The 14,000-nt window shown below is 36.0% G+C and overlaps 1 protein-coding gene across 1 annotated transcript in view; it reads left to right on the top strand.

Annotated features, from left to right (window-relative positions):
• Positions 1 to 14,000, top strand: part of Slc13a1 (solute carrier family 13 member 1) — a 78,179-nt gene that overhangs the window by 62,087 nt on the left and 2,092 nt on the right. Inside the window, exons 10-14 of the mRNA XM_055608136.1 lie at positions 267 to 368; positions 3,305 to 3,411; positions 6,128 to 6,237; positions 11,416 to 11,577; positions 13,551 to 13,688. Of these exons, the coding sequence (XP_055464111.1) occupies positions 267 to 368; positions 3,305 to 3,411; positions 6,128 to 6,237; positions 11,416 to 11,577; positions 13,551 to 13,688 (619 nt within the window). The remainder of the gene's footprint in view (positions 1 to 266; positions 369 to 3,304; positions 3,412 to 6,127; positions 6,238 to 11,415; positions 11,578 to 13,550; positions 13,689 to 14,000) is intronic.

Raw genomic sequence — 14,000 nt, 5'->3', positions numbered from 1 at the left:
ATGTTTTAGTAATATTGAAAAGAGCATATAGCATATATCTAATATAAAATATATGCACATACATAAATATTTGAAAATATGTGAATGTTTTTCATAATTTTTAATTAAGTATAAAAGTCTTCACTATTTAATGAGTGATTGAAATGGTTATCTATTCAGAAAAATTATTAATTATAAACATATAAAAAAAGATTAGCTTGACAACAGCTCGGAGTTTTCCCAAATGTTTGGAAAGTAAGAAATGACAGCAGCGGGTTTTTCTACAGGTATCAAGAAATCGTGACCTTGGTAATCTTCATAATAATGGCTCTGCTCTGGTTCAGTAGGGATCCTGGCTTTGTCACTGGTTGGTCGGTCCTGTTTTCAAAGTGAGTATTCCCATGAAGTCTGCAAGCCCTTTTTGTTCTGTGTTGTGACACAGCATGAGATTCTTGTTTCACTTCTTTAGAATATAATATTTTTATGTCTAATCTTCCTGAGGGTGTGGTATTGAGTATAGGGTAAGAAGGCAGAAAGGATAGATATCATGCCCTGTATAAAAGTCAGGGTTCACTATACATTGGACTTTTTCCTCTTGACAAAGTCAGACCTTAGGCTGAACAATTAAGCTGGTTAGGCGTGTACCTGTGAGAGCCATCCCTCCTGGACTGTGCTCCCAAACCGTCTGTTTATTCCTGGCAAGCCTCTGCCTTCTCACTTAGAGTAGCACATAGAATACTGCTGTTGTTTTTTTTCCACTGAAAGTGCTAAATGAATCTTTATTGTGAGAAATAAATGCTACACAGTGCCTCTTAGTGATCTGACATACACAGAATCATACTCTGATTTTTGCCACTGTTATAGCTTCTGAAAATTTTATTGGGCTCAGAATTTTCTTTCTTTCTCTTCATTGCATGTTTTTTCAAAAAACGGTTCCTTACAAAATTGACCCTGCCACAATTTTGTAGATAAAGATGAGTTTGAAGCAAGTGAGTTTAAAGCCAGAATTACCATTGCCTCTTAGAGTTGGGTGCTCTAGCAGCCCTTACTGAGCCCTGTGAAGTGAGGGGACAATTGTAGAACTTTTTTTTTTTTTAATTAGCCATTCTATATGTCAATAGAGTTTAGTTTTGAGACTTGTGCTCTCAGTCTATTTTTTACAAATATACTCTGGTTCTTAGGTCCAGAAAACTTTCATCTTGGGCCTTTGGTATTGCATCCTAAGCAAGAATCCACGTAGTTTGGGAGCACAAATCAAAGCTGCTTGAGTCAGCTGTTTTGGCCTCATGGAAGAGACAGCACCTTCCCTCATAGACATTTTCATAGATGTTGCTAATATTTTTTTAAGGTGTGAGGGATGAATTCAAATTCATTATGACCTCCTTTCCTCAAGCAAAGCATGAGGTAGATGTTGTAAAAGATCAACTTGAGCCTTCTGATTCCTTTAGGTAAAGAACTTCTCATTTTGAGACTTCCAAAACAAAAGCCTTATCTACTTATGTAAAGGAAGCTATTGTTTAATAGAACAATAGCTTCTTATGTTTTTCTAATAGGATTTAGAAAAAAATTTAAAAAATAAATCAGCTTCCCCTTAAAACCCTTAACTATTTATTAAGTAAAGACTCTCTTTCTCAACAGTAATGTGTTGAGAACTAGATAGAATCAGACAATAGCTAATAAAAAACCAGGAGAAAAATCCCAACAGGATAGTCAGTACCTCAGTATCTATTTTTTCTTTCTTATGGGAGGATAATAGAGTTCAGGAGGTATTTTGTGAGCAGCAGGAAAGCAGAGTTTTCTAAAAGCAGGTGCTCTGCAATCACATAGCATTGTGAGAGACAGCAATAGGAAAGGTGGGAGGGGCTTGGAAGAGGATGAACTTTAGCTATAAATAAAACAATCACGGGGCAAATAAAAGTTACATAAACTTGAAAGCTTAGAGTACTGAGATAATCCATTTAATAAATAATCAAAACTCAGAGTAATAATGAAACAACTATATTTAATACATTTAATGAAAATATTTCTTGTAATTTCTACCTTTGTCTAAAGCATGTATTCTGTGGAATATGTGTACTTTGTGCAGGTTTGAGGCAGCTACGGTTTCTAGAGCTGCTGTGATATATTAAGATTTATTTCTGCCGCCTAATGTTTTCATTCCATCTGCTTGAATCTGGACTGATTTCAATATGTCTTTTCATATAAAACAAAATCCAGTTACATGACACCTGGCACGGCTTGGCAAAAACTTAGCCAGAAATTACAACTAGAATAGAACAATAAGAAAACAGTGTAGTTTCAGGGATTGGTCAGGTTTTCAGAAATAATTATGCCACTGTAGGGTTTTAGTAAACAAGAAAAGAAAGTCCATATTTAAGTTACACTTTAAAAATATGTATCAAATTGAGAGGCATAACGTACTTCCTTGATTAGTTAGATTTTTACACATAAAGTACAAGAATATAGACACTTTCACTGAAAATAAATATATTGCGATATAAGATGGAAAAACAAGCCTTTGATGTACACATTTCTTTAGGCCATAAAAAAAGCACATAGTTTAGCTGACAGCTAAAGCTGTATTCTAATTATTTGTTTCTGTTTCATTTGTATAATCGCCAGGTGCCTCCTAACTGCGGAGGCTTCCGGGAACCTGTCCTTTTGCTAGGATGGTCTGGCCACTCTTGGTCCATCTGTACAGTGATCAGTTGTGAGCATCTCATAAGCCAGCCTGAGAATTGATCTTCTTAAATTTCTAGAGGGCAAAGCATGGAATGGGTCGATTTCCTTTGTTTGAATGTCTGGTACCCACTGCAGAAGCAGGTGCCTCATCCTAGAAGCCTGATCAATTTGCTTTCACAGCTTATAGAGTAGTTTGAGAGGACACTAGCAACAGCATGTCTCGCTTAACTCAATAGAAGGACATTAAAAATCAGTTACATGGGGCTTTGCCAAACTCCAGCAACTGTTTCAAGATCAGTTTCTTGACATCAGAATAAAAAGCAGTATTTCAAAGAGGATATTGGTTAACAAATCTGAAAGTTTACCTGAAAATTTTACTCTCTTGGTCTGACAAAGTAGCATCGGTATTTGCAATATTGACAACATGTAAAATGTATTGAATTATTAAGAATACATCCTGAAATAATTGGTCCTTACAAGTTACGTCACTTTACTGGAAGTCGATATGTCTTAAAATGAGAACAGAGTAAACTCTCTATGTTGTCACTTCTACTTCATTATTATTGACATAATTCACTGACATCATTGGTCATATAGGTTCTTCGTGCCAACTTTAATGCACACATTTGTTTATATTTTTCAGGTACCCTGGTTTTGTTACAGATTCAACTGTTGCTTTAGTTACAGGACTACTTTTCTTTGTAATTCCAGCGAAGAAATTGACAAAAACTACATCTACAGGAGAAATTGGTTAAGTATCATATTGAACACTGAATTTATAGAAGATCTGTTTAAGAAATCAAAGTTCCATCTGCTTCAGTTTCGACACACAATATTAAAAATAGCCACACCAGCACAACCCCTATTTTATCATTTCTCACTTACACCCAGAACCCCCTGTTCAGCCAGCATTTATGTCCACCTACAGGGAGACTCACGAGAGTCCACAGAAGTGAAAAGTATATTTTCTTTTATACCCAGCTGCTGTGTTACAGATGCCACCTCCCCTGCCAAGATCAGAATATTAACTATGAAGGAAACAAGAGTTCATGAGTTACTTGTTCTTGATGAGGCCTTGGTAGTAAGTTCTGAGGATATAGAAAAGGATGGATTTCATGGGAAATATCACTTCCAGTTTCACAGAAATCCCTGAAGAAGAAGAAAACAAGTTCCCATGTATATAAAAACTGAGCACAATTGGAAAAGTTATTCAGTGGAAGCAGTCACTTAACTAACAGCCCATGGACACATGTCTGGAAGCATACATTCTCCAACATGTATTTCTTACACAGGATTCATTCATGGCTGTGCTTTATGTTCACATCAGCTCTGGACCTATTCCCCTATATTCATGTATTCCTATACACAGGGTACATGGGTTGTAATAGTTGGAAAACACAGCTGAGTGGGTTTTTGTTTGTTTGTCTGTTTTTGCTGGAGTGAAACTAGGAGTTCTATAGTTGGATTGATCCAGCTGAACTCTTAAGTCATCTGTAAATGACAAATATTTCAGATTTGGGGGACATGATATAAATGAGCAGCATACTGCAAAAATAAAATTGTTCCATTATTTGTGAGGTTAGGATATATCAATGTTTGTTATAGAGATATGTCAAATCTATAACAGTGGTTCCTCTGAGACCCTAGAACAGTGGTTTTCAGCCCGTGGGTTGAATGACCCTTTCACAGGAGTCACATTATCTATCAGATATCCTGCATATCAGATATTTACATTACAATTTGTAACAATAGCAGAATTACAGTTACGAAGTAGCAACCGAAATAATTTTATGATTGGGGGTTATCACAACATGAGAAACTGTGTTATAGGGTTGCAGCGTTAGGGAAGTTGAGAACCACGGCTCTAGAACCTTCAGGCACTATACTTAAAGCCCTAGCACTCAGCGGTAGCAAGTACTGAGAAAGAAGGGGTTTGCTTCAGCCTCCTTGGTTCTTAGTCTGATACTGCCCTTAAGAGAGATCCTTGACGCTATCAAGTTCTCTCTGTACCCTCATTATTTCACAGTTTTTCTCCTGGATAAACCCAGCACGCAATACAGGTGACAGGGAGGACATGTTAAACTGTGACTGACACATTTCAAAGATATCTGCATTGCAACAATACATATGACCTTGATCCAAGTAGAAAACGTGGTAGCTCATTTTCAGTCATCAGTTAAAGGTTTGCTTTGGAGCTGGAAGAGAGAGTATAAAGGAAGCTTAATAGTGTTCTATAACCTCACTGTGTAGAGAGGACACATGTAACATACAAATTTTAAAAGACTATAATGCACTCCTAAATTAATTTACCATGTTGATGGAAATATATGAGGAAAACTCTTTATGGTAATTGCTTTATGAGCATAATCATTCTTGAAAACTACTCCAACATTCAGTTTTGAATTTTGAATAATCTTCCAACCAGAATCTTGATTCCCTTTATGACTAAAAAATTTTTAAAAACTAAATGAACTTAAGTCGATAATTAAAATTCTGTGCTGATGCTATCGAGGAAACATGGGGTATTACCAGCATTTGACATAAAAAAGAAAAGTGAATGTCCTAGTTTCATAGTGGTTGCTGGCATAAATAGCCTGACAACAAAACAATATGAGGGGGTGGGGAAGGATCATTTGGCTTACAGTCCTGGGGTACAGTCCATCATTGGACAGTTATCAAGGAAGGAACTTCAGTCATATCACATCCACTGTCAAGAGCAGAAATACACAAATGCATTCACGATTGTAAAGCTTCCTCTACTCTTATAAAAGCCAGGGGCTCATCACATGAAATGGTATGACACACAGTTGTCTGGGTCAGTCCCTCACTGACACACCCAAGGCCACACCAATCAAGGTAATTCTTAATTGAGTCTCTTTTCTCGGGTGATTGTAGCTCAGACTTCAGTGCACTATCCAATAGGAAGATGATAGAAAGATGAGCCAATGAATGTATGGTATTGCAAATGACAATATCATAGTAACTTTTCTAAATAAATCTTAAGTACTGTTTGAAAGATTTGTCCAAATTACTTTTTAAAAGTTTATTATTGAAGCTTTTTTTAAATTTTAGGTGTAGGATTGTTTCCCTTACAAGTATTTATATGCACAATCTGGGTCCATCATGCCTGTAAGAGTCCAGAAGAGGGCACCAGACCTCATGAAACTGGAGGTACAGACAGTTGTGAGCCACCATGTAGGTGCTGAAAATTGCACCTGGGTTCTCTGGAAAATCAGCCAATGTTTTTAACTGCTGAGCCATTTCTCCAGCCCCAAAGTTGTGAGATTTTTAATCACTGTAATATTCCACCTAAGGTTAGTGTAAACTCAAAGTCTAGGTCAAATCTCTGCCTTGAGAACAGTATCCGAATATTGCAAGATTGCAAAATGACTATTCAGGACACTGATGAAATGCTAATATTGTCTTATTTTAAACAATATGTAACTGTAGGATTTTTGTTTTGCAGTTGCTTTTGATTACACTCCCCTGATTACTTGGAAAGAGTTCCAGTCATTCATGCCGTGGGACATAGCCATTCTGGTGGGCGGAGGCTTTGCCCTGGCAGATGGCTGTCAGGTAACGCACACTGTGTAAGATATTTAGTAATTAACTAGACTGTTGAAAAGAAGAGCACAGGCACGTTCAAGCTTTGGGCACATTCACCTTTATCCTCTCATTTTAATAATGCAGAATTCAATAGCCAGGCAACCTCCCACACAGATGAGGTGAGTTCATAGTTCAAGAACTTTCACAGGCTATAAGCATAAACATAATGTCATGGTGTTCCAGCACAACAAAAAACAATGCAAAGAAGATTAAAAGTCTTAATCTCTGAAATTATATTAGGAGAGTAGCTTACTACGAGCAAAAACTTACATTCAAGAGACTGATTCCTAATGGAACATGTTTATTTGCTTGTTTGCTTATACTTTGACCTTATTTCATAGGAAGGTGCATGGATCTTGGGTTTCAATAAGTCATGATTCTACCATTGTCAAATAAGAAGACTGAAAAACAGTGTCATAGTTAAATATATCTAGTGAGTGAAATCCAGCCAATTTAATGTGACAGTTTCTAATCTAGTAAATTCATTGTAAGGAAGAAATGAAAACATCAAGAGTGAGACAGTTGCCTGTTTCATTGATCTGTATCCACCAGCTCATGCAAAGCAAGCTGTTATCCCTTCTAATAGCCCTGGTCATTGTAGCTTTCCTAAAAGAAGAGTATCTTCTCTAAAAATTCATGGACACATGTACACACAAACAACATCTAATGAACTCAATAGGTGTATAGATACGTGTGTGTACTATAATATGTACTTAAAGAATAGACCATGAATTTAGGAGGGGAGACATGGAAGAAGTTTGAGGAGGGAGGCTTAGAAGTGGTGTAGATAACAGTATGTATCTAATGTATGAAGCTCTAAAAAAATTTCTTTTAAAAGAGGAAAAAAAAATATTCCTTTTCTTTTGTTTGACTACACACCAGTCACTCATGGGTTTCATGGCATTTTATTAAATATTCAGAGCTGATTCACATCAATTTCCACACCCAGTCACAGACAGGGGAGTGGCTAGGGAGGAATTATGACAAGTCTCCTGGCTTCTTAGAAGTTATTTTTATGTATTTAATTTTTAACAAGTCTCAGGACAAAGTGCTATCGTTTCCTCTTGATAGTTTGTTGGGAGAATACTATTTGCTTCTGATTTCATTACCAGTCTCTGTAAAGTATTTAGATTTTGAGCTTTTAGCAATAGGATTTAGTAATAGCTGTAAGTCTTAAAATCATCTCAATTCAGAGAGCCTTTTGCAAAACTGTTTTTAGGCTTAGATTTGCCTTGCCTCATAATCTGTCCAGATAGAAATGGTAGAAATATAAGACAATAACAATTTTCCTTTCTACTATTTCAACAGTAGTGAGATCTGGATTCTCAGAATAAATAACTGTCATCTTTATGTCTGCTGATTTGAACTATGAGGAAAGAAAGTCTGGTATTCATAAGAATTTTGCTCATCTCTCCTCAGAATACGTCTAGACTGGACTCTAGACAAAGTGGCTTTTAAAGCATCGACCAGACCCTAGAACAGCCAAATCTGAGGAAATGAAAAGGTGTGGTTTAGTCTGATGAACATGGCTCTCTCAGTGGAAGGCTTAAGGAAATCATGGAGGGAGGACTAATTCATTATAAAAATCCTAGCAACTGGAATCTGCATTCTGCAAGAATTTCTAGAAAAATCTGCTCCTGAGTAACTAAACTATGGTCATCAGATTCCTGGAAAAAAAAAAAAAAGTCTAACACAAATATGAAAAAAAAAATGACCCTAGAAATTGGTTTTACAAAATACCAGTAGACACTTGAAAAACTTTTGGTTCAAGTTGTAATTTGTCTGGCAAATGTCTCAAGCCAGGAAATACTTCAACTTGAAAAAAAAATGAGAAAGCAATTATGTGTTATTCATCTCATGCTGTGACCTCTCTCTTAAATGCTCCTGATTTGATTCAACATGATTGATGTCTCACAAAGAGATAGACACTTTCCAGTTCTTAGCAATGAATATGTAATTTCTGTTGATTTTTACACATTCCAGATGGATTTTTTTCTAAGATAACTGCGAAAGATTAAATACTGCTTTCTCAAATATCCCTATGCTCTCAAGAACAGAATAATAATAAATAATAATGACAAAAAATCAGTCTTTAAAGATAAAAACGGCATATCACAGTCAATAACAGACAAAAGATGGTCAAAAACCATATAAGATAAAAAAAAAAACATATTAGGAGTAAATGGTTTTGTGCAAGTAGATAAATTATGTAAGCCAGAAAATGAAAGAGTCCACAAGAAATTAGTAGACATAGCAACAATATCCCGAAAAGGCAAAAAATTGGAAGCAACAGTTAATTTTGTAAGCATGGGAGTAACCAGAGCTGGATAGTAAAGATAGTTTAGAAAGCTTGCACGATTATGTGATTCCCTCAAATACCATCCTCACTTATGAATGGCCATACAGACTTTTGAGCTTTATTCTGTAGCAACATTGAAACACAGCCCTCCCTCGGGAATCCTTATATTACCGAGAGCTTTAATTCACCATTGTATGGTCTTTTTAAATAAAAATGAATAGATATTCAAGAGTCACCAGATATCTGGAGGAACCTCAGGTACAATAACCAAACACAGAAAAATGAAATATAAAATCGAAAAGAATGGATCAAGGAAAAAGTGAAGAAAATGCACAAAGCAAAGGACACTTCAAATTTTGTCATTGGTGCTTCAGAGATATTCGAAAGAGCAAAGACATGAAATTAAATGTCATTTATAAAATAATCAGAAAGTCTCTAAAATAGAACTATGATACTATGTTTGTACTTAAAACTCAGCAACAATGTTGAAAGTAAAATCAAATATATTTCAGAAATACAATAAAAGGGTAAAAGAAAGTAAACCCTTAAAAGTGATGGTTGTCTAATACCATATGGTCAGCTCTAGAACACACATAAGCAACACAGGAGCTTGAATTTACATATGCATTCACATTCACGTGTGTGAGTGTATTTGCGCATAACAATAATAAGGAAAAGGAGGGCATAACTTTTCGAGGGAATGGAGGAACATTGGAAGGACTAGAGAGAGGGCAAGGTGGGAAATGATGTAATTATAATTTAAATAAAAATAAACTTGTAAAAGATAAAGCTAGTGCATTGGTTTAAAAACTTAAGAGTCTGTTTAAAAAGAGAAAAGGATGTTTCTAAAGATAACACAAGGACTTTCTCAGAATTGAGGCCTTTGAGATTTTCAGCTATAAAGATATTCATGCTGCAGGAATTCATGAAGATTCCACATTGTAGAGCTCAGAATCTTTAGGTGGGTTCCAGAGAGGATCACAAACAAATGGTACGTTCCTCTCACATCTCAACCAGACTTAGAAAAAAACAACACACTCTTTATTCATATTCTAGGAATCTGTCTCTTGGACTTCTAACAGCTATATCCATATACATGAATCCATAAAGCTAATATTCATATTCATATATGGTTCACTGGATAAAATGCTTCCTCTACAACTTCAGAGAACAGAGTTAAAATTCTCAGGACCCATGTAAATGTCTGGTGGGTGAGGTGGCCATCTGTAATTGCAGAGCATATAGCTATCAGATTAGCCATTTCAGTGGGTTCAATTGAGAGAACTTGCCTCAAAAAATAGCATGAAGAGCAATCTAGGAAGACTCTTGACATCAGCTTCAGGCTTCTACACATACACACACAAACATAGGCCTACATACATAGAAACAAACATGGCATGCACTTGTACACACACAGACACACTAAAATGCAAATGAATGAAATGGTGGATTATTTGTATATGAATCAAAACAATGCACAATACAACTGATACACAGCGCCCAAGTCTGTGATGTTTGTATTCACTTTGGAACTGAATTTACTGCTTAGAGTCAAAACTTTTTAAAAGGCCTAGCCTAGTTTGTCATAAGAATTATTTCACAAAAGGTAGACTATTCCTCTTTAGTGGGAAAAACAATTTAAAAAGTGATTAATCAGAGTGCAGGCAATTTTTTTGGACTGAATCTAATAAACCAAAGATCAGTATGCCAGCAATCCAAAGAAACCACTGGAAGGCACAGGAAATAGATTAATGACTTAACATTGCTGACCAATTTCGGCAATGGTTTCAAGACTAGAATTTTAGAAACCAGATCTAGGAAAATAGTGTGAGAAGAAAGAAGAATGTTCAGAGCTGTAGAGACCAGCCCAAATGTGCCTTTCATCCATCCATCTCAGCACATAGGAGAGGACATATTCTTCCAAGTGAGTGGAATGGAGGAAGGCTTAGCCCACAGCAGTGATGAGACTAGAGGGAGCCCAGAAGAACAGCTGAGTAGGTTTAACACAAATCTGGTCCAGATGGAGGTAGGGTGTCTATTTCAGGACAGACATCTTGAGGGAACATGAACAAAACAAACTTCATGTGTTTGTTTGCTTGTAGGTAGGTCTCCAAATAGTTTGAAGATATTAATGAATTGGTGATAGCTGCTTAGAAAACTAAGCAAACAAAATAATGTTTTCTTGAAAAAACACAGAAAGTAAATATAATCTTAGATGGTTAAGTGGCTCAACAATGAACAATATTTACATAATTACAGCAGTAAATATTAAATATTGATTTAACTAAAAGTCTTGCTATGTAATGGGGAATTAAGAGCCAAAAAATATATATGGTGAATGGTATAAGAAAAGACTATCCTCAAGTAACATGTGTGGAAATTAATAAATAAATGTTCCATGTTGAAATTTTTTTTAAATAGCATAATTACAATATTATTTTGGATAATATCTATATTAATACCTAAATGTCAGTGTGAATAGCTAATAACAATTGAAAGTTCTTGCCTCTGAAAGTACAGTTTAGGAGTAAGAAGAGGAGAAAGGGTCTTCCCTTCTCTTAAAGCCCTATAGTCCATCATGACTTATTACGACATTTACCTATGTTAATTACAGAAGATTACAAAACAATTGATTAAAGTATGGGGAGACAATTTACACTTCTTAAAGCATGATGATAGTACTGAAATAATCTGAAAACTTGTCCGTATCAAAACTACGCATATTTACCAAAACACAAGAAAAAAGGAAATGATATTTCAGAAACTCAGTAAATGTGTATGTGCTGCTTTAATTGTGCTTCATTAAAGTGAATTTTCTGAGTAATAAATACTGTCAATTTGTTTTGTAGGTATCAGGACTATCTAGCTGGATAGGAAGTAAATTATCTCCTTTAGGTTCATTACCAGTTTGGCTAATAATTCTGATATCTTCTTTGATTGTCACCTCTTTGACGGAGGTAGCCAGCAACCCAGCTACCATCACTATTCTTTTCCCAATATTATCTCCCTTGGTGAGTATTATATTTATACATATTTTCTCTACAGTACATTTTGTTGTTGTTCTCATTGCAAGTTCTCATTCTGTGGTATGGAGTTTCTTTTGACCCAAATGGATCTCTATAAGCAACTTATATGGTCTTTGTCTAAGATGACCCATGCTCAAGGGAGCTCTGTTTCACATTCAAGTAGCATAATATTTAGTAAACAATTTACCTTCCACATGTCCAGGTTTTTGGTTTGTTTTCATTTGCAGATAAATGAATTCACTCTGGCTCCATTGTAGCTTCAGGATAATTCAATAATTTCTGGCGCTTTGAAATATCTCCTTCTAGAACAGTGTTTCTAAGTTTCTGAGAAGCATCTCCTATAAAAGATGTGCAGATGAAGAGGAGACAGTCTTAACCTTGAGGCTTAAATATCTTAGACAATTCTTTGCTGCCCAGGAAATAACTTTGACAAATTTGCTAAGAGAGAGGAAAACTCTCTCTCTCTTTTATGTACCATAGCAATTTTAAGGATTAGCTTTGAGTAAAATGTTTTTCTGATTCGAGTGGGTTATTTGGTGAAAAGAACAGACTTTTTTTTTCAATGAGTTTGTTTTTTTTTTTTTTCACTTATTTATTTATTTATTTATTTATTTATTTATTTATTTATTTATTTATTCCAATTTATTCATTTTGTATTCCAGCTGTAGCTCCCTCCCTTTTCCCCTTTCAATCCCACCCTCTCTCCCTCTTCTACTCCCATTCCCCTTCCCCATTCCACTGATAGGGGAAGTCCTCCTCCCCTTCCAGACCCTATCATGTCTCATCAGGACTGGCTGCACTGTCTTCTTCTGTGGCCTGGTAAGGCTACTCCCCCATCAGGGGGAGGTGATCAAAGAGTCAGCCACTGAGTTTATGGCAGAGACAGTTCCTGATCCCCTTATTAGGGTACCCACTTGGAGACTGAGCTGCCATTGGCTACATCTGTGCAAGGGTTCTAGTTTATCTCCATGCATGGTCCTTGTTTGGAGTATAAGTCTCAGAAAAGATCCCTGGGCTCAGATTTTTTGGTTCTGTTGCTCTCCTTGTGGAGCTCCTGTCCTCTCCAGGTCTTTCTATCTCCCCCTTCTTCCATAAGATTCCTTGCACTCTGCCCAAAGTTCGGCTACGAGTCTCACCATCTGCTTTAATACCCTGCTGGATAGAGTGAAAAAGAACAGACTTTAAGAATTGTCATAAAGAAAGGTGGTTCTTTCTGAAAATGCTTTCAAGCTACTTTACCGGGTTACTTGCTCAGATACTTGAGTCACTGCCTCAAATTAGAAAAGAAAATATAGACTGCTTATTAATTGCTTACTGGCAAGAAATCAAGGGCAAAATGTTGTCGTGGCTTTCTACTTTCTGTTTTTATTTAACAAAATGAAACAGTTAGAAATTATGCGATGAGTTTCAGATAATAACAACTCTCCTTCAGTAATGATCACTAAGGCTTTTATATTTGTCACAGAAATACTGTGTTTCACTGAAATCTCTAGAGCCACAGGCACTGAGCTTTCCCTGCTCTCACATGCCAGCAGTGTGCTCGCCAATTTCTTTCGGTGTCTCTGGCCTTGGTGACAACATCTGTTATTTGGAGCTATACTAGACATCTTATACTATTCTAAAATGCTTAGGTATATACAAAGATACTGTATTATATAACATATCGCGTATGTGCAGAACACCAATTACATAACAAATTCATAGTTTCTGAAATAAGTGATACTTTGCTTTCTAAATGAATTTAATATAAAAGGTTAAATACATAATAATTACCATATAAACAAGAGAGACACTTTTCTTAAAATGCTCTGAAACATAATAAATAATGCATAATTTTACGCTCTTAGATTTCATCTAGAAAACTATGTTACAGTAAGTTTGTTCATTTTCACGTTTGGAGCCTGCCATCAGCATTTTTTATTTATTTTTAATTTTATTTTTTTTTTCTTTTACAACAGGCTGAAGCCATTCATGTGAACCCTCTTCATATTTTGCTGCCTTCTACGCTTTGTACCTCATTTGCATTCCTTCTGCCAGTTGCAAATCCACCCAATGCTATTGTCTTTTCATATGGCCACCTGAAAGTCATTGACATGGTAAGTCAGCAGCTGGAGGGGGAACCTGTAACCCTCTCTGCCCTGCAACCTGATGGGCTGAGTAAGAGCTGCCTTTGTGCTGTAACCAACTCCCAGAAAAAGCAGAGTCTGCAGTCTGTTTCTAAAAGCATGTGCATGACTGGTCATCGAATTGCCTTTTAAAAAGTGGACATGCCAGAAGTGGACATGCCATTAGAGTTTATAGTCACAAATAGAGATGGAGAATGCACAAGCACTGGTCTGGGAAAGAAGAGCACAGAATTTCATCTATCTATCTATCTATCTATCTATCTATCTATCTATCTATCTATC

Source organism: Psammomys obesus, unplaced genomic scaffold (genome assembly GCF_907164565.1).
Source record: "Psammomys obesus unplaced genomic scaffold, mPsaObe1.curated_primary_1811, whole genome shotgun sequence".
NCBI classification, from domain to species: Eukaryota; Metazoa; Chordata; class Mammalia; order Rodentia; family Muridae; genus Psammomys; species Psammomys obesus.
The sequence above is the reverse complement of the archived record's forward strand: the minus strand, read 5'-3'. Positions and strand labels throughout refer to the sequence as shown.